Raw genomic sequence first — 21,830 nt, 5'->3', positions numbered from 1 at the left:
CTAAAGGCATGCCCTCTGCCTGGTTGGACCATAAATGTATCTTTTTCATTAACCATTACTTGCTATAGTGTTGCATTACTGTTGTTATTTGTGCTCATCCCAAACTCTCTTCCCCTGGTCCTTTTCCCTATTTTCCTCCTCCCCTCCTCCCCCCACTTTCTTTCTCTCCCCCTTCCCAAAACCCTACCCTATTAATTATACACCAAAGCATTGACAATTTGAATCCATACGCCTGTGGGGCATAACAAGATGTTTTTTCCACTGGAATTATACAGACTAATTTTCCACGCTTTGTGCCAGCACTCTGGCTATTATTTAATAACATCATTCTTGTGTAACCATCTGGACACAGATATATTTATCTGTATTGTCATCTGCAACAGTGTTCTGTTTTAAACCCAATAAAAATCAAAAAACCTAGGTGAAACATACTGTATACACCATCCACAATCCTGCCAGCCAGTGTGATATAAAGGAAGCCATTGGGTAAATGAAGTTGCCCCCAAAACCAAAATGAGGAATCTGGTCTTCAAAGTTTAATATTGTAGGTCCTAAACTAGAAAATGAACTGTTACCTACTAGATGTTTGCATTGTTACAGTTAGCACTGCTGTTGGAATTTCAGGAAAAAGAGCTGTAATTGTGATGGTGTAGTTAGTATCTGGAAGTAGTTCCAAACATACAAATGGATTTTCATCATCTGTAGTATAGTTGAAGGTCTTCTCATCCACAAATTCTTTGTCCTCCAGCCTTACTCCAAATATGCTGATCTGTTTGAACCAAGAAGCGAAGCATGTTATCAGTGTTACTAAGTCATTACCCTTCCTATATTTAAACTAGAACTTTTGGATTACCTTATACCTGATCTCCCGGCCAAAAAAATCAGTACTTTTTGTCCAATTCATACAAGTTTCATTGAAAATTTCCAGGTTTCCTATTAAATCTTCTTTTTCTTAAAACAATAAATGAACACATAAATAAATACATACCTACATAAAAAGATTAAGGTGCTGTAAAATGGTATGCAGTATTAACTTTACATCAAGGATACGCAAGAAACTATTTATTACACTGTGCATGATGGGGCAGGATAAGGTTGCTGGTCCCACATATTTAAAGCTGAACTTGGGGCCAGTCACATCTCCTAAACTTACAAGGAAAACTGCTTAACAATTTGTCCAGCAAATCTGCATGTACATTCTTTCTGTGCAAACAAAACAAAAGTTTCTTAGGCTATTTTCTCTTCTGAACCCATTGGGGGTTATTTACTAAAGGAAAATCCACTTTGCACTGCAAGTGCACTTGGAAGTAAAGTTGCTGTAGATCCGAGGGGGACATGCAAGGAAAATATAAAACAGCATTTTAGCTTGCACATGATTGGATGATAAAATCAGCAGAGCTTCCACTCATTTTAGATCTACCCCTTAGATTTAGAGTGACTGCACTTCCAAGTGCACTTGCAGTGCAAAGTGGATTTGCCTTTCGTAAATAACCCCCAATGTGTTTTGTTTTTGTTATGCTGTATTTTACTACTGCCATTTGTTTGTATTGTATTTTACTACTGCACCTAATAAACCAACATTTGTTCAGAAAAGAAAATAGCCTAAATAACATTTGTTTAGCCCAATTTGTAAAGAAGCAATGTGCATGCAGATTTGCTGTATGAATGGCTATGCACATATTTTATAAATAAACGATTATGACAAAGTGCAATTATCCTTTTTGCCCCTTTGTTTTGACCTAACCCACATTCCTCCTCAGATGCATATTCACATCAACTCAGCATCCGGTGGTTATTTTGGTCCATCACTGCAAGTCTCACTGTCCTGGTTGTGCCTGTACATTACAGCCTTCCCAAGGCTTGAGACAAATGGAGACGTTGGGATAAAGTCCTATAGAAGTCTATGGGACTGTAATGCAGAGGCACAGACAGGATGCAAACACTGTAGGCCGAAATCAGTGGCTTCAGGTAAGTATACATCTGTGGAGGGGGAGCAAAAAGGATAAGTGTACTTAATTTCAAAGTGTGCTTATCCTTTCAGTGTTTAATCACAAGTTGGGGGCAAGGAGTTAACCTAGCTGTGTTTATTAACTACAGGAGAGAAAAGTCTACTGTTATAATGGAAAAAAAGCCCTGAGACCAGGCACATTTGAATCCATTGTACAGTTAGGCTAGAGAGACAGTTCAAAGCATTTCTACAGATGTAAGGACAGATTTTTAAATATCCACCACTCAAAAATAGAAAAAAAAGTCAGGGCCAAATACCTGTACATGTTAGATTCAGTGCTTCCCAAGTAGAATTTTTCAGGCACTGGGAAAAATTCCTTTCTCCATTATCTCTGAATCCAGGTTTACATTTATAATATATATAGCTTCCCACAGTGCTCTCATTATTCCACAACCAGTCAGCATGTTCAATAGTTAAAGGCAATCCACAGTCAACCTCTCCAGTGAAAAAAAAAAAACAGTTATTTTACCTAATGCTCCACTCCAATTAAAATCTATATATTTTTTTTAAGTTTTGCATTAGACAAAGTAAATATTTCTATCCAATTTTTGTTGCTCCGTAAGAGTCTGTTATGCAGAAGTATACAGAAAGCAGGGAGCTGAGGTCAGTATCAAATAAAAAAACCCTTTATTAAAATAAGCATTGAAGTTAGCATGAAACAGCATGGATAGGGAACACTAATCAGAGACCAAGCAGCTGTGATCAGTATGCAGCTGTAGGCATTACTGAGTAGAGACCAGAGATGACAGGGCGACAGCCAGCTCAAGGTATGTATATTAGCGGCGGCGTTCTCAGCCGCACACAAGGATGACAGCTGTCAAAATGCCCGGTGGATGTCGGGAGAAGGGATGTGCATGACGTGTTTCCAGGAACTTCTCGGGTGTTCGTTCTCACCGGCTCTATTTGCGCTAATGATGGAGCCTATAGCGCAGGCTATACGTAGGGCTCCCCTTGTTAAGGGTATTCAGGTGGGCTCCATAACAGAAAAAGTGGCGTTGTACGCCATTTAGTTCTGTTCTTTAATGGCAAGGGTCCCTCCTTGAAGGAAGCTCTAGCACTGATTTGCACATTTTTACCCCTCTCCAGTTTAAAGGTGAACTGGGACAGGTCCCAAATTCTACCAATAAATGACAGTGCACATGCTGTAGCTGATTCTGCCCTGCCATTCACATGGATGTCCTCCACCAAGTATTTAGGTGTAGTGGTCTCCTCCAGGTTTGGTCTATCAATGATGCAAAGGTCTTGGACCCAAGGGGGGTTAGCTTGCCCTGACTTACATGCCTATTATATTGCCATGTTGCTCCCCCATGCCCATAACTGGCTGATAGTCAATGATACTCATCAAGGCCTTGCATTTAAAGCGCCCTGGTCCTTTCATCATTGGTCTCCACATAAACTCTTATGGTTAAATCCCACCCTTACTGAATTTTTTTCTTTTTCAGATCCCAACGTCTGGGCCTCTAAAGGGATTAAACATCTTAATCAAATTTGTGAGGGTGGTACACTCAAAACATTTGATTCCCTAAAGGTGCTATATGCTCTCACTAACTCGTACATATTCTGGTATAGTCTATTATACCTCCAACTAGGCCATGCTTTCCAGACAAAATTCTGTAATCAACCGGTCTCCCTGGCTCTTCCGGGGATTGAGTCATTACTGCATGATGATTCTCTTGTGAAACTGTTCTCAACTATATATATATATATATATATATATATATATATATATATATATATATATATATTACCCTTTTAACTTCTGTCCATGATGGTCTGAAGAAATTATTTTCCTGGTGGCGCAGGGCGGTACCAGAGCTAAATACTGAAGACTGGAAGGACATATGGAATTACCCTATGCAACAACTGGTCTCTACTTGGGATCAGTTAATACAATTCAAAATTCTCCATAAAATATATTTCACCCCTTAAAAATTACATAGGATTTTTAACTGTTGATGTTTGCATCCTGGGTCTGGTCCATCTCTTTGCTATGTCTAGAGCTATGAGAACATTGATAGGCTTGCTTTTGTTTTATACATGTAAGACTATTCTTCTTGAATGGAAGTCCCCTCAAGCTCCCACAGTTGATCTCTGGAAATAGTTAATGTAGCAGTGCCACTAAATAAGTTTACTTGTAAATCTATGGGATGCCCTAAAAAATTTGTAAAGGTCTGGGATCTTTGGATAGATTCCACTAATACAGTAGCTTCCAATGATATGACCTATTCATTTTTGTGATACTACTCTTTTCTTTCATCTGGCGTGGGGCATCAAATTCTTTTTTTCTGTTGGAAGTTTCCTGTCATTCCATCCATGACAATCTACTGTGAATAGTACATTGAGTGTCGGAGGGTATTGGTTGCCATGTAATTGGTTGGTTTTGTTGTAATTTTTTAAATATTTTTCTATGTTGTTTTCTAAGCCTGAGTATGCCCAGTAGGCTTTGTTTTGTAAAACACATCTAAATACTTAATAAATAGAATCTGCAAAAAAACCCAAAACATTGTTTTAAAGAACATTGTTCTCTTTTGCAAAAAAATGCCCATGGGAGAAAATGTTATTGTCTGTAGTGGTCTTAGGGATGGCAACAAACATCTCTTGATAGGCCTATTTTTTCTCCTAATAAGTTTCCTATTATTTAAGACATCTGTGTCTTGATGGTTTTGTATTCAGTAGTTTCAAAATGACACCAGCATGACCTTATTTTTCTATACTTGGAGATTCTTTTGTGGGAGATACGTGTCAACTTCCTAACTTCTGCTATCTTATTCACTCTCATGAACCATTCCTGCAACATAGGGGCTTGTTGATGCTGTCAATGTGTAGGACTGCATATCTATGCTGCATTTGCCATACGCATGGCTAGAGATTCAGTGTAAGCCCTGCCTACACTCGGGGAGTGGTGCAGTAAAAAATGCATAGGCGAGAAATCCAAGGAGTAGTTAATGACCCTGGTAATAATTGCACTGACCTAAATCCAGTATTGTTGAACATTGAGACACATCCACCAAATGTGGATCAGGTCTCCTTCCATAGTTCTGCACCTCTAGCAGGGATCTGATGTATTAGGGTACATTTTGTGAATCAGGCACATGGTCCTGTACCAATATGAAGACATCTTATAACTGTGCTCCTGAGTGTTACTGTTTAGGGAGCCCCAGTGAATGGCTGCAAAGATCTTACTCCAGTCCTCCTCAAATAGCTTGACCCATAAGTCTATTTCCCACTAATTTAGAGGTCCTGTTTGAAAGTTCGCAAAAAAATAAGCTGTAGATAGTAGATTTCAGGTGCCGTCGGTGAGAAGTTGTGGTGAAAAACTTCTCAAAAGGTCAGAGTACCCTACTAAAGCTCACTTTCAGTTTAAGGTGATTCGGAAAATGTCTGGATTGTAAGTAGGCCCAGAACGAGAAATGAGACGATGAAGTCAAATCACTAAGGTTGCAAAATTTTCTTCTGTCAAAAAACCCAATAGCTTGCATCAGTCCTCTTAGACCCCCTTCATTAGGGAGAGTTTTCCCATCTTATGTCAGAGTCTCCAGCATAGAGAACATTAAGCAACACTGTAGTGACACCAAATCTCATTTCAAATCTTCTGAGAGTAGCTGCCAGTGCCAACAGTGTCATAAATTTCCCACCACAGATTTGCGTGCTTAGGCACCCTTAGATACCAGGAAATGCACTGCTATTTTTCAGGAGAAATTTAGGACAAAATGTACATTTTCAGGTCACTGCTTAGGCACAATTAACATTTCTAACCATTCTCTAGATCAGTAAATTTTCACTTTATAAGTTCAAGTTCACTTTAGGCTACCAAATAAGTGAATGACTGCATAAAAAATGTCTACTGTGAAAATGGCATTGCCTAAAAGCTCTGCATATAACTGAAAAGTTTTTGGAAACTTCAAATAAATTGCTTTTATATTTTGCTATAGTGAGGAGAAAAAAATGCATTGGCAGAATTATTAGAATTATTAGTTCTTTCCTATTAAAATGCTATTTAAGTTTACCTGTATATGTATTTTACAAGCAGTACTAGGAGAGAAATCACTGCCTCATTTTCTGCTAGCAATAAAATATGAACAGGGGCAGCTTGACCCTGAGATCTTGATCCAACACACCAGGCTGATAGCAGTCATAGCAAGCATAAACAAGATTCAATAAGAATGCAAGGCGTGCATTACCTGTACAGAGGAAGGTTGCGTTTACCCATGACTCATTGAATGTGCATCTTGACACATGCCAAATATTAGGATTATAAAAGCCTTTCAGGCACGTATACTGTACTTCACTCCCAAGGTTTGTGGATCCATTCCACACTCTGTTTGTATTGAGTAGTGATGGTGGCTGTCCACAGTTAATTTCTTAATGAAAAATTAAATAGCATAGTTATTTGTAGAGTAAGCAAAACAAACAGGATTTGGGGGTAGGGGGAGAAAAGAAAGTGAATTATTATTATATAAATATTTCCTAAAAATAAAAAAGCCATTATTTGGAATTTTACCTTCAGCAAGAGTTGTAAAATACATTGAATAAAGCAATAATGTCACCGTTATTCTCCTGCAGTGCTAGCTCTGGAGGTTCTAGAACCCATATGTATGAGACAGAAAGTGGGTCTAGGGTGAAGGTTACCTTCTACTATTGGAACCAAAAATACAAAAAAAATTGGACTACACTCCGCATTCATTGTATTAAGTAACATGATCCCAGTAAATAATTAGTCCCTGACAGATGTCAATACAATACACTTTATTAACACATCTCTAAAAGACAAAGATCTAGATCCGTATTGTAAATGAATATTAGGGTAACCATATACTTTCCTGTAGTCTTTCTCAACCTCCCTCACACAGGTTCAAAGGCATCCTCTCATTTGAATTATTTCAATGTACTCAAAGCAGTCAAACTGAAAAGGATATAAAGTTAATTTATGCTTATTAACTTCCCATGTTGAAAGTCTGGAACTCAGAGCCAATGGCAGGTGGAAAAGACCTGTCCGGTTTCACCAGCTTCAACCGACTGCATCAGAGGCAAGTGAATAACAAACCCAAACCATCATATATGTTCAGTGATTTTCATCATCCTTTTATTGCAGTGAGAAGCTGTTTTTGTTTCAAGAGGCATGCTTATAGTAACACATATTTATTTCCTCAGCAGCATGTGAACCTTTATTTAATTCCCATGATGTTGCCTTTTCCCCGGTATTCATTTACATTTCGGATCTAAAATATGATTGATTATAATATAATCCGGGGACTTGGTGGGTAGTAGTTTTATGTCTTGCTATTGACTGTTGGCTATCTGTTTGTAATTTTCACTGTCCTTTAGAGACGTGTTAATAAAGTGTATTGCATTGAAATCTGTCATGGACTAATTATTTACTGGGATTTTCAAATCCCATTTCAAAACTTATATGGGAGTTCAATCCTACAATTAATCATGGGTTAAATGGCCAATAATTAACAGATCATTATATTGTTGATTGTTGCAGGGATTTTATGGTAGCTTCAAAATCTCTGTGTGATAATTTTACCAAAGCAGTCAGTAGCTTTCAATGAGGGATTTAAACTGGCAGTTTAGTAGATCATAGTAGGAAAATGCAGATATAGGGTTGTTTGTCAAGATCTATGTTTTCTATGTCTAAGGAATATGGTGAAACTGTGAACATGAATTCATATATGTGGAACTGAAAATAAAGCAAAAAAATTTTGAATTTAATAAATGTTAAAAATACAACAAATAACAAACTAAAAGGTAGCATGTATGCATACTATAAAAAGCTATATATTTCTACTTGTATTTAGGTAAAAACAAGGACTAGATACATGGACATAGATACATGGTGTTATAATACATTTAAGTACAACTTCTAAATGTAGTACCCTCCTAGATAGGTGCTATGATTAGGTAAATTAGGTAAATGTAGTTCTAGCTGACTTTATCCAGAGGAGTTACATTTCGTTGTTAGACAAGTTTAGTTCTGGCTCACTGTAATCAGGGTGGCAGTGTTGATTATTCTGGCCTGTTCTATGTTTCAGTGGCTGCAGAACTGGCTGCTTCTCCCTAACTGGCCCAGAAATGTTATGGAAGTTAGTTGGCAGGCAGAGTCTATTCGGCAGCTGAATATTCATACAGCCTTGGCAAATCCCTTGAAAGAGGTGCCCAGATGGGGAGAGAGAGCAACCTGCTCTTTTTCCATGAAGAGGAGGTCATAGCCTAGGTGGTCTGCTAGCTAGATGCGTTCCATACAGAAAAAATGCAGCATGTTCTATTTTTGTTGACTGCACTGGAACACACTGCAATGGCGTGAACTAGGGCCATTGGAATACATGGAAAACACTGTACATGCATTTTTGATGCAGATTAAAAATGCACTGGACTGCATCTGTGGCCTGCACCTGGTGTGAACCAGCCCTAAGGCCGGCCATAGATGGTTTTAATCTCAGCTGGTTGAGCAAGAACCGCCTGAGATTCAAACTGTGTATGGGCAGGCTGAATGTACTAAGTTGATCGATCAATCAACTTAGGTAGAACCAACCTGCCGGATTCATGTGCGATTATTGCTAGAGACTGCTATAGCCGCTAGCAATAATCAGTGTCTTCTCCTGGCGGGGACAGATTCCTCCGCTGGGAACAGACAATGGCTCAGCAGGAGGGATTCCTGTCACGTACCTGACTGTGGAGCCTGAGATAATGAGGGTAGCCTCTTGCACAACTCCAGGCCAAGCACCACTGGTAGTGGAGACAGGGACTGCTAGGGCAGTGGAAGGGCACAGGTGCCTGGAAGCTGTAGGAGTGAGCTGGAGCTTGGAGACACAGGAGTCCTTCCAGTTGTTGTGTGGAGTCTGGTCACAAGCCTTGCTCTGCGGGAGATAGGTAGACAGGTGCAGAATCAGGATCAGTTTCATGATCGGGAACAGGCAGTCGGTAATGTGCTGGCAGTGGGGTACCAAATCAGGAGGCAGAGACTTAGTCATAAATCCAAGCCAGGGTCGGTAACATAAGGAAGAAGCATATATAGCAGGTGGGTGTGATCCAAGAGAGAGGTCAGGAACAAGGTTAGCAGACATGGATTAGAATCAGGAACACAGGAACCAAAGCGGAAGACAATCCAGCACTGAAGGCAGACAGACTCTCAGTTTAAATAGGCTGCTGGGCACCAGAATCTGTCAATGCGCAAATACGAGTTTGCGTGCGCATTATAGTCCTTGCTTATCTTGGGCTCCAATGCTTGGGATTCTGCACATGCGCATTAGAATTAGCACTTGCTGCAAGGGAATTAGCAGCTGCTGAATGGGAATGAGAACCTGCTGCACAAGATCCCCACATTACCCCTTTCTTAATGGCAGCCTCCGGATACCAAATTGAGCCATCTTTTCAGGGTGAGCACGGTGAAAAGCTTGTAAAATCTCTGAGCCAGAAGGTTTGCATCGGCTCCCAAATCCTTTCCACTTAGTTAGGTATTAAATTTGACCCTGTCATTTCCCGCAATCCAGGATAGCTTCAACTTCAAATTTTTCCTCTCCATACACCATTATTGCTTCTGGAGGTCCCACCTCTCGATCAGGAAAAGGATTCAATACATCAGGCTTAAGTAATGAAACACAGGAAGTTCCAGTTCATAGGCCACTGAATTAACTTTTTTTTTAACTGGGAATGGCCCCAAATATCTAGGTCCCAGGTTTTTAGAGGGACATGCCAACTTCAGGTTCACTGTTGAGAGCCATACATGATTACCTAATCTCGGATCCAGTTCTCCCCTCCTTTTCTTATCAAGTTACTTCTTGTTATCCTTCTGAGCTTTGTAAATGGTTTCCTTTAGTACCTGGTTGTTAGTGTTAACAAAGTTCAACTTGTCCTGGATAGCCGGCAATTGAGAATCTGGTACCAGCACAGGCAAAAAAGAGGGGTGAAAACCATAATTGGAAAAGAAGGGTGACTGATCTGTGGCAGAATGGGTAGAGTTGTTGAATGCAATTTCCGTTACTGGCAACAGTGAAGTCCAATCCTCATGAGTAAATGAACAGCATAAATACTGTTCCAAAGTCTGATAAGTTCCTTCAGTCTGCCCATTAGTCTGTGGGTGGTAGGCTGAGGAAAATTTTAGCTTGATACCCAGTGCTTCACATAATGCTTTCCAGAATCTTGACGTGAACTGTACTCCACGATCTGAAACAATGTCACTGGGAATTCAGTGAAGCCTTACAATTTCTTTTACAAAAATCCTGGCTGTTTCTGCTGCCGATGGGGTCCCTCTCATAGGAATGAAATGTGCCATCTTGGATAGATGATCAACCACCACAAAGATGGAAGAAAACTCCTCAGAAGGGGGAAGCTCGACAATGAAGTCCATCGCAATCATATCCCAAGGCCTTGCGTGCGCATTCTAGTCCTTGCTCATCTTGGTCTCCTATGCTTTTGACTCTGCACATGCGCATTAGAACTAGCACTTGCTGCACAGGAATTAGCAACTGCTGAATGGGAATGAGCACCTGCTGCACGAGGTCCCTGACAATTCCCCTGTCAGCACTGTCTGTGTTGATGTAATGTCTGTGTTGATGGAATTGTGCAAATTTCTTTCCTGCAACCATAGGTTGAAATTTGAAATGTGAAATTTGCACCATCTATGGCGTGCTTTAGACTCTATGTTAGGTCTCTGCCGTCTGAACAATACACTGTTTAACAAACAATACACTGTATAGGTTGTAGTAATGAACCTTACCTCGGCATGAAAGATCAGCTCCATTCCATTCCCCATCTTCATTACATGTAGCAATGTCATTCCCACTAGCCATGATGTAACCAAGTAAACATTTAAAAACAAGCGTACTTCCATATGTAGTGTTCTGTAACCGCACTGCCATTGCATTTTGAATTGAAGGTGGAGGTCCACAGTCTGCAACTGTTATAATTTTTTTAAATGATTATTACCTACAATTGCATAAGTAGTACAGCCTATATATCATTCAAAACTATATTGTACTATTTTAGCTTCCTATTGGCACAAATTAATTGGTACCTATGTTTACTTCTCGAATACTGCAGTGGGGACATTTGCTCACAGTAGTCTGTACCTTTATCACTTCTTTTTAAAAAAACATACCAATGGTGTAAGGCTCCCTGAGCTAAATTATTCGTTCTTTTTATTGATTTATCACAAAGTATGCAGAAGTATGCAGAATTGATTGCCCATGCCAACACACAACCATTGGGCCTCATGGGGCCTGCCAGTGCTTCCTGTGCCACTCTAGACCTCAGTTTAGATTTGTACACTAAGTCACTGTGGTTCTGTTTGCTCTCAATAACAGGTGTAGTCCAGCACTAAGCCCAGGAGTTTAATCAGTTAGCTCTTAGGCTTTTTAATCCCCTATGAATCGCTCTATAAGTGTTATACATAGCAGCGTAGCAAAAAACAATATTTTGTATGGTGCAGTGACATTACCTGAGATGTCATCAGCACTTCCTGTTCCTTCAGTCTGCATGTTTAGAGATGGTTCTGCCCTGCCTACCTTTGCAGCAGCAGCAGATTACTTCTATAGTGAAAAGTGATATTTTGCTGCAGATGTTTTAGGGAGGTAGGGTTGCAGAAAAAAATATCCCCTCTCTCCATTATTCTTTAGGTCCCAGAAAATACATCAGATTTACTGGATGACATTTGCTTTCATGCTTCAGTATTAAAATACTAATAGCGAGTGCTAATTCCTATAGGAATTTTAACTTTTGCAAACCTGTAAAAATGTGACTGTGATGCTAATTCCAAGCCCAATTTAAGCTTGTCTAAATGTTACACTAAAAATTTACATGAGGAGAGAAGGGTAAAAATCTGTCCACAAATAAAGTATAACTAAAGGGAAAACTTTTTTTGGTTTTGGATAAAGTGCAGTGGGATTAGAACACCTGTCAGTTTTTATTGATGTCTGTGCCCCCGTTAAGGAAATTAACCTTCTCTATTGGTCCTGTTTACCATTATCATTGAAAGTGAAAGTAAAAGAAATTCTTAAATTTTGGGTTGTCCCCAGAAAAATAATAGAGGGAAAATCTTTCAATGGGGACACTAGTTCTGGTGACCTGGGGGTCCTCAAGAGATCCCCTTAATTTGCAGGGATTTCTTCTCACTTCCAGTTTAGCTGTGGAACAGTAAGTGAAGGGAAATCTCCGCAATCTGACACAGATGGAGAACAAAAATGAAAAAATAAAGTTTTGCCTATAATTCTATTTTAAAACTTCATTTTTGTTGTTTTGTCACATAATAGCAATCAAGGAATAAGCTGGAAGAAAGCATTCTGGAAAAGAGACAGATTTTTCAAAAATAAAAGTTAGTAACACTATTATTTTATTGTCTTTTTTTTTTAAATACCATTCTAATCAATAATAGAAAATTAAAAAAAAAACTTTTATGGGACCCTCTGGATGTGTCAGAGTTTTAATAAGTTGCCTGCCACTGATTTATGGGGATATGTGACAGCATTGTATGGTTCTGGCTGTTGCAGCCAGATAAAACTGGCCATTTTCATGCAGATAGTTAGTCAATATTACTTTAATGATACCAAATTACATTAATATAGTATTACTTGTGAAAACCGTACACCCTGTTTTTTTATAATGTTTCTGAGTTCTATTACTTTGAGGTGACCAGTGAATATTATAAAAGAAAAGGATTAGTGCACTCCCAGCATTGTTCTTTTTTTCCTCATACTTCATGGTCAGTGAATGGTGGTCAAACGTCCCTTACCTCTGCAGTCGGCAGCTTCCAGCTGGGTTCAAGCCTCTCCCAGGTGCAGTCCCAATTCTTGGGCAGCTAAATGTGTTGATAAGATAGGGAGTCTCTTCTGTGGGTCTTTTGGGACAGCAGTTGTCTCTTAATTAATAGCTCCTATCTGCATTTATATACTGGCATTTGCTCAAGCCTGCAGCAGAGAAAGCAGCTATATCTATTTTTCACTTAGCCTTCCATTTCTCTCTCCTGTCATCCATTCTCTCTTGCTTTCCTTTCTTTGCGTTACTCTCTCTCTTTTTCACTTTCTTCCTCCCCCACCACCTTCCCATCCTTGTGATATTGTACCTTCATTCCTGGTTACTATAATGGGCGGCGCGCACCTCACACCGGCTTTTCTGAGTCCCTCAGCATCTTCCTGCCTATTCTGCACAAGCGTGGACGTCAGGAGCTGGCTCGGTGGGCCAGCTGAGTGGGGCAGGCTGCATAGGTCCTATTGCTGCCGATCGCACATGCGCGGTCTGGCCTGAGGTTGTGGTGGCCTTCTTGAATAGGGGCAAATTTTACATTTTTTAGAGGGTTGTATCTTCCATAGATGTCCCTCCCCTCTCCGTTGTTTATTGCTGGGGGCTTTCAGCATGGCAGCCTGTTGTCATCTGATGAGGTTGCCTATGCGGGGAGCTCCTGGGGGGGACCCTGTTTTTTTGCCAACGGTAAATGTAATTTCTTTCTTTCTCTTTACTCAGGAATACTGTTTCCTTGCTCCAGCTGAAATACCAGTCGCTAATGCCTTTAGTTTTCTCTAGCTGCTTTTTCTGTCTGTTGCCTAAAATAAGCAGTACGCCACCTGAACAAGACCCTCTCCAACATTTAAGGTAGGGACTGTTGTTCAGGTGAGTAAAAAAAAAAAAAAAAAAAAAAAAGAGAGCACTTATGCTGGTACATTTATATACGCCAGAAGAAGTCCAAGCAGACATCAAGGCGACATAAACAAGCCTATGAAGGCCCTATCTAGGGCACACCATCCAAATCAGAATACCATGCAAGCGGCTAGGGTTCATCCATGAAAAGACATAGTCCTTCACGTTCACCAGCTCTCAAATCCCTAAATGCTGACCAAGCGGGGGTCATCCCATTACCAGCCAATTGGTCTGCAAAAGCTTTATGCCTCATACACACGATCGGATTGTTGGCCAACAGAGCGTCAGACTTTTGTTCGAAGGGCGTGTGCCAGGCCAGGAACTTGTCTTGCATACTAACAGCACACAATTGTCAGCCAACAAACATGAATGTAGTGACGTACTACATGGAATTTCAGCTCTTGAGCGCCACCCTTTGGGCACCTTCTGCTAATGTGGTGTTTGTTGAGCACTGATTCCGAGCATGTGTGTTTGTACTTTGGACTTTTGTGTGACGGACTTGTGTTCACGCGATACGAAAATCTGACAACAGACTGTTGTCTGCCGAACATTTACTAGCCTGTCATCCAACATTTGTTAGCGGAAAGTTGGACAACAATTGTCTGAAGGTGCGTACTAATGGTCGGATTTTAGACAAACAGTCTGTCATCACACAATTCCCTGCCAAAAATCCGATCGTGTGTACGAGGCTTTAGAGTCAATGCAGCAGACAGAGTCAGGGGGTTAACAGGTAAGCTGTCCTACTCAAAATATGATCAGGGGATACATTGCGGAACGAGCAACAGCAGTTCCATTGCAGCAATTAGCTCAATCTCCTCCAGAGAAGTAAACTCTTCCTGGCGCATCCTCGAGAGAATCCTCTCACCACACAGCAAGTATCTCTCCTAGACATCTGGATGATAGGGGGCCCATCTGAGGATACCTCAGAAGAGCTCGGCCTTTTCCTAGTTCAGCCCTATGTCCGGGCTGTAAAGCCAGCTATTGGCTGGGATAAAGCCGACACTACATCTGAGTAGTCAAAAGATGTACTTCCCATTTCTAAATAAGCAGGTTTCCTTCTTTCGGCACGGTTTCCACTAGTGTGATTTGTCATGCAACTTGGGACTGCAAAGTCGCATGACAAGTTGTACCCCATGATTCCAATGAGTATCGTTTATCTGTGTGATTTCAAGTCGCAGTGACTTCAGAGTAGTCCCTGCACTACTTTGGTCCCACTTTGATGCGACTTGAGGTTCATAGACCTCAAGAATACACAGGCATTGTTTCAAGTTGCGTCAAAATCGTGGCAAAATTGCACGACTTTCAGGTCACAAGAGTAGAAAGATAGGCTTACTCTGATGGATGATATCAGAGACATTGTTGAAGAGGAACGGAAAAAAGAAAAAAAATTATGTTTTTTCCTCTCAATTGCCTAGGAAAACTTTATCCACGATTGGAACAAGATTCTGCAATGTCCGCCTGAGGTAGACGCAGCAGTAGTTAGTATAACAAAGAATTTCATCTCACCAATCAATAATTCAGCCTCAATTGAGGATCCTTTAGACAGATGAATAGACCTCATTTTAAAGGAGCTTACCAAATGGTGGGTAAACGCCTTTAAGTCAGCAATTGTCTTATCTGTATCCAAAGCCCTGTGGGCATGGACTGAAAACATGGAAACAGTGATTCATCAAAATGTTCCTAGGGAAAATATAGTCAAGGCTTTGGATGAAATATGGCTCTTAGCAGACTTCACTGGTGAGACATGGATACAATTCGTTACTTCGCAAGATCAACGTCGCTACTTGTGATAGCCATATGGGTATTGTGGTCAGAACTACGGGCAGCTGCCACTGTGTCAAAACAAAATTAGTAAAAATACCCTATTTTGATGGTAAATCGCTCTTTGCAGAAAGGTTACAGAAAGCCAATTCCCACGTCACAGGAGGAAAGTCAGACTTGATTCCCCAGAACAGCAGAATTAGATGTAACCGGGGATTCAGGGATGCTTACTTGCACGCACCCATACTACAACTGTTACAGAATTATCTGAGATTTTCGGTCGACCAGGCCAATCTACAATTCCAGAGTCTCCTCTTCGGACCCTGCTCTTCCCTCAGAGCCCTCACGAGGGCTCGGATCACTATCCAAACTTCTTTTTGAGACCCCTTCTTTATGGGTTTCAGTTCTTATCACTAATCAGACAATATCCTCCTTTTATCAAAAGATCCAGCCCAGCTAGTGGAACAGGTGGATGCTGTGGCCTACACTATCAAGATACAGTTGGATGGTAAATAATCAAATGAGCCATCTTTTCTCCAGTTTAGGCGCCTTATTCAACACCGCAAAAGGGACGGTGTTCCTGCCATCTTGTAAAGTGTGGGCGATCATTTAGAAAGTAAGGAGAGTGAGGATATGGTCCTACATAACAGCCTCAAACTAACTCAACTTAATAGGGATTTTTGTCTTTTTGTATCCAGATGGTCCCATGGACACATGGATACCTCAGGCACATTTTAGCTAGAATTCCCGAAGCAATGGAGCAAACCGTCTATCCCAGTCCATAAACCAAACAAGTTTGATGCACAGGGGTCTGCACTAGTGGACAAAGAGGGAGATGCCTGTATAGCCACGTCCATTAAGGCATGTCTTCTGGACCACAGTTACCACAGATGCCAATGCAATAGGCTAGGAGGCACATTGCAACCAGATGTTGGTTCAAGAGAGATGGGCGTTCAATGCGGCAGACATCATCGCAAATATCCTAGAAGTCCAGGCGGCTTCTCTCGCATCGACAGCATTTGCTTTCTCAGATCAAGGACAAAACAGTTCTGATTGGGATAGATAATAGAGCTGCAATATCATACATACATCACCAAGGCGGAATCAACAACAGTTCCTTACTAAGGGAAGTGGAACCAATCTTCATTTGGGTCCCAGAGGGAAATCTGAAGGACCTAAGAGTAGTCTATCTTCCAGCCCACTTAAATACAGATGCCGATCCCCTATCTCAAGGATTCCTAGATCCCAACAAATGGTCCCTACAATCAAAGTTATTCAGTTGGATTGTGGGCCAGTGGACCTTTCCTGAACTGCATCCTTTTGCTACAGCAAGCAATACCAAGCTGCAGAGGTTTATTACACATCTACCTCACCCTTGGGCAGAAGCAATAGATGCCCTGTCCTTGGGCATGCAATCTAATTTAGGCCTCCTCCGGCTTCCTACCTCAAATTCTCTCGAGACTTGCAATATCAACAATAAACGGTGATAACAGTCCTGCCATATTTGTAGGGAGACCCATGATTCCCTAGGGCAATATTTCTTAGTGTCCAGCCTCTGGTAAATATTCCTCTGATACCCTTTCTTCTGGCTCGAGGCATCACACCCATCAGAATCCTCACAGATTAAACCTTCATATTAGAATGTTAAAACAGAGACTTTAATCATTAGGATGTTCCTCCAGAGTTGTTTTAACTCTGCTCAAAGCAAGGGAGCCTTCAATGAACAATACGTGTGACAAGGTTTGGAATGAGTTTAGATCAATCACGAATGGCAAAACTTCAATACTGATGTACCCTCTTCCTCCCAACTCCTTGACTTCCTGCAAGCAGACCTTGATTTATGATTAGGATTAAGCAATTTATAGGTACAGCTGGTGGCAATCTCTGCTGTGACAAGAGATGGGCCGAAGATCCTTTAATAATCAAATTCTTCAAGACAGTCAAGAAGATAAGCCCACCCATTAAAACAAATCTTTCCCACTTGGGATGTCTCTATCCTTATAGCCCTTATACAAACAGCCTTTTGCCCAATCTGATTCAGCATCCATGTGGAATGTCACTTGGAAACTATTTTTCTTTGTGGCGATGGCATCGGGCTGGGGAGTATCAGAACTTCAGGCTCTGTTATCAGAAGACAATAATATTATTTTTTTGTACTCAGATACTACTCAGTTCTCCTCTTCCTCTATTATCTCCAAACCTTGGGCCCTGCCAATCTTTTCAGATCCAATTTTGACCTTCTTCATGAAGACGAAATTACTTTGGTACTAAGACACTATCTTCAAGCCACAACTCCCTTCAGACTTCATCTAACCTATTTGTAAAACTCCAAAAAAAAAGACAGGGGCAAAAAAGCATCATCTGGGGCCCTCCAGCCATTCCAGAACTGCAGCATCCATCATGCCTAGTCATGTCTGTGAATATCAGAGCTTTACAATACCTCATAGGGCATGTGGTTCTGCTGCAGCTGGGAAGCCATAGTTTGCAGATCCCTGCTCTAGTACAATAGTTTAATGGATAATCATGTTGGTTAAGAAAGTGTACAAGGATAGGGGACTGGAACCCCCTCTTCAGTTGGGCTGTATGCCACCCGGTTGTTTTCTGCTTCTTGGACGGCCAGAGTAGACGTATCCATCAAAACGATCTAAGGGTAGCATCATGTTCATCCCAACATACGTTACAGAGTAGACCCGGCAGCTTTTTCATCTGTAGAAACTAGCAGACAGGCTATCAGGCCGGCATTTTCCTATTTTAAAATCTTTTTAAAATAAATCTTTTACTATGCATCATCCCACCCATTTCAGCTAGTTATTTGTCACAGCTGCCATGGAGGCCAGGAAAACAGAAAATTGTTTCATACTTACCGTAATTTTCTTTTCCTGGTGCCTATCCATGGCAGCATACAATCCCGCCCTCGGTATGCTATATTACGTAGAATGCTGGGAGTGCACTAATCCTTTTGTTTTATAATATTCACTGGTCCTGAGGGAGGAGCCAAGGCGGAGCTTGTCACTGGTACAGGTATGCTACCATGGATAGGCACCAGGAAAAGAAAATTACGGTAAGTATGAAACAATTTTCTGTTTTACTGTAAATACCCTGTATCCTTTCATCCTAGTTGTAAGTAGGGTTTCTTACCTTTACACACCAAATTGGCACCTTCCCAGTGCCCTGATGCATTGCAGACTGATGTATTGGATCCACTCTCTGCAATAAATCCTTTTGAACACACAAATGTAACTTTGCTTCTGTAAGCGGTGCTATTAAATAAGTGGATTACAGTATTTGGCAAAGCTTGTGGGAGTCCACAGTCAACAGCTGGAAAACAAAGTTAGATCACATAAAACTAAAATTATTAGAATAAAGTATTGGTCATAATAATCACTTGCACTTAAATATATGAATATTTCTGGGGTGCAGAAAACAAGGGTAGCATTGTTTGTAAAACCATTGCTGCAATGACACAAAACGATACAATAACAGGTGGACACAAGAGAGGGAGGGGCCTGAACATGGCGTCGGCTAGGTGTGTTTGCTAGGAGCACCGAGGAGTAAGGATGAGCTCAGGCGTGTTCGCAACGGCACGTGCAGAGCCCGCCAGGAAGTTGGCACTGCACATCGCTAATCGCAGGTAGTGAGACATTTCCCAATCTCTGCAGCCGCGGATCGGGAAATGTCTCACTGTCTGCGAGGTTTTTAGCGATGTGCAGTGCCGACTTCCTGGTGGGCTCTGCACGTGCCTTTGCAAACACACCTGAGCTCATCTTTACTGAGGAGGTTCCAGTCATGGTGTAACAAACCGCATTCTCTCACCACCGCTACTGCATAATCTCCCTGGAAAACTACAAACCCCCTGCCTGAGACCCCCGATGTGACACAGCTTTTGGATGGACTGACTGTGCACATAGGGAGAAGAGGTTTGATGTGGCTGATGGGATTGAACTGCAGCACAGAAACAGACACTCCAATGGAGCAGGGTGGGAAGGTAATGGATTGCAGCAGCTGAGAGTGGATGTTTGTGTTTGAAGATGGAACGCCCACACAAGAGACAAAAGCAGAAATCAATGGAGGGGGGTGAGTCCCTATTATTTATACACTGAACTTTGTATTATAATAACTAAGTGCCGGTTTAAAGATCATTTTATAAGAAATAAACTGTTGTATAGTGCCACATGGTGCTGTCTCTATTTAAAGACTGTATTAAAGGAAATCTATTGCTGTACAATATTGCACAGTGCAGCCCATACCTAAAACTGTTACAGAGGAAATATACCATCACATGGTGCAATTTACAGTTAAAAGCTGCCTCAGAGGAAACATACAGTCGCATAGTGTCGCAAGGTGCAATCCATACCTAAAAGCTTCTTTATAGGAAACATACAGTTTCACAGTGTCGCACGGGGTAGTCCATACCTAAAAAGCTGTCTCGGACCAAATGTTGAAAAAAGGTGTCTCAGAAGAAACATATAGTGTCACAAAGGTGCAGCCCATATCTAAAAGCTGACTCAGAGGAAACATACAGTCGCACAGTGTTGCACGGGGTGGTCTATACCTAAAAGCTGTCTCAGAAGAAACATATAGCCACACAGTGTTGCAAAGGTGCAGCCCATACCTAAAATATACAGCCGCACAGTGTCGCACAGTGCAGGTTATACCTGAAAGCTGACTCAGAGGAAACACACAGTTGCACGGTGCAGTTTACAGTTAAAAGCTAACCCAGAAGAAACACACAGCCACACAGTGTGGCAGGGTGCAGTCTACACCTAAAAACGGACTCGGAGGAAACATACAGCTACATACTGTCGCAAGGTGCAGCCTATACTTATGCCTAAAAGCGGATTTAAAAGAAACCTACAGTTGCAAAGTAAAGTCTGTGCCCAAAAGCTGGCTCAGAGGAAACATACAGTCGCATAGTGCTGCACGGTGCAGTCTACATCTAAAAGTAGACTCAGAGGAAATATATAGCCACATAATGTCGCAAGGTGCAGTGCATATTTAAAAGCTGATTCAGAGGAAACACGCATTGCAAAGTGTTGTAAGGTGCAGTCCATATCTAACAGCTGTCTCAGAGGCAATACACAGTCGTTGCAAGGAGCAGTCCATACTTAAAAACGGACTCAGAAGAAACATACACTATGCGGCCATAGTGTTGCACGATGCAGTCTATACCTAAAATACACAGCTGCACAGTGTAGCACGGTGTGATTCATGCATAAAAGCTGACGGACAGAGTGGATGTCTGTGTGGCGTCTATGAGGCGGTTGGCTGGACACAAAGGAGATAGAAGAGTGGGAGCTGCTGGACCCCATATTGGACACATAGACCACCCCGACGAAAATATGAGTGGTTAACAGCTGGAGAGGAGGAAGGAGATCTAAATAGGAAGCCACATAAAGAGCTACACACTGTAACCTATGAAACCCACTGTAGCTGCAATGCAAAAGTGAACATTGAGGTAAACAGAGTGGCATAGTTTATTGCTGGTGAATGGATTAAAGATTCCCTCAAAGGAAATATATTATCACACAATGTTGAGTAGCGCGGCCTCGAGGGAGAGACTAGATATGTACGGTTCGTTTCGTTCTGATTTAAAATTTGGACAAATTTTTGTTATTCAGATGAAATTCGAATTTGAATAGTTTTCGAATAGTTATCTAATTCAGATCGTTTTCAAATTTGAATTTGAAAACTTTTCGAATAGTTTTTAAATTTGAAAACTTTTCGAATTTGAATAGTTTTCCAATTTCCAAAGAGAATAAAATAGAATAGAATTTTTTTTTTCTATTCCTTTATTTTCTATTCTATTTTGTTCTTTTTGGAAATTGGAAAACTATTCGAATTCAAAAAACTTTTCTAATTCAAAAACTTTTCAAATTCGAAAATTTTTCAAATATGAAAACTTTTCAAATTCAAAAACTTTTCAAGTTGGAAAACTTTTCACATTCGAAAACTATTCGAAATTGATTTGAAAACCTTTCGAATTCCAAAACTATTTAAAAACGTTTGAATCGTGTTGAAAACTAATTTAACGAATAAAACGAATTTAACTAAACAAATTTATATAAATAACTAATCAAAACTAAACAAATATTTTCATTTTGCACATGTCTAGGAGAGACAGCCACAGAGGAAATACACTGCCCTATAAAACTGTATGGTTCTATGTCGGGAGAAATAAATTCTTACACTGTGCTGTATACTAGAGACTGTTGTAGAGGAATTTGCTGAGGTGTAGTGTGGCTGCTCCAAAGCAGAGTACAACTGTCAAGTGTTGTGCTCACATAGAGATTGTATAAAGCATACAGTGATATATATAGTGTTTCCCACATATTAAAATCATTGAAGTGAAATATACCGCTGTTTAAGGTGCAATTTCCATTCAAGGATAGACTCATAGGAAACATATTTGTCTCAAAATAATAAGTTTCCA

The 21,830-nt window shown here is 40.8% G+C and overlaps 1 protein-coding gene across 3 annotated transcripts in view; it reads right to left on the bottom strand.

The window, feature by feature from the left end:
• Positions 1-21,830, bottom strand: part of SUSD1 (sushi domain containing 1) — a 295,273-nt gene that overhangs the window by 169,837 nt on the left and 103,606 nt on the right. For all 3 annotated transcript variants that reach the window (XM_073591463.1, XM_073591465.1, XM_073591471.1), the window contains exons 9-14: positions 18,539-18,718; positions 10,728-10,907; positions 6,190-6,369; positions 2,266-2,445; positions 854-951; positions 580-769 (exon numbers count right to left, since the gene is read on the bottom strand). In XM_073591463.1, coding sequence (XP_073447564.1) covers positions 580-769; positions 854-951; positions 2,266-2,445; positions 6,190-6,369; positions 10,728-10,907; positions 18,539-18,718 — 1,008 coding nt within the window. The remainder of the gene's footprint in view (positions 1-579; positions 770-853; positions 952-2,265; positions 2,446-6,189; positions 6,370-10,727; positions 10,908-18,538; positions 18,719-21,830) is intronic.

Source organism: Aquarana catesbeiana, linkage group LG01 (assembly GCF_042186555.1).
Source record: "Aquarana catesbeiana isolate 2022-GZ linkage group LG01, ASM4218655v1, whole genome shotgun sequence".
In the NCBI taxonomy this organism is placed as follows: Eukaryota; Metazoa; Chordata; class Amphibia; order Anura; family Ranidae; genus Aquarana; species Aquarana catesbeiana.
The sequence above is the reverse complement of the archived record's forward strand: the minus strand, read 5'-3'. Positions and strand labels throughout refer to the sequence as shown.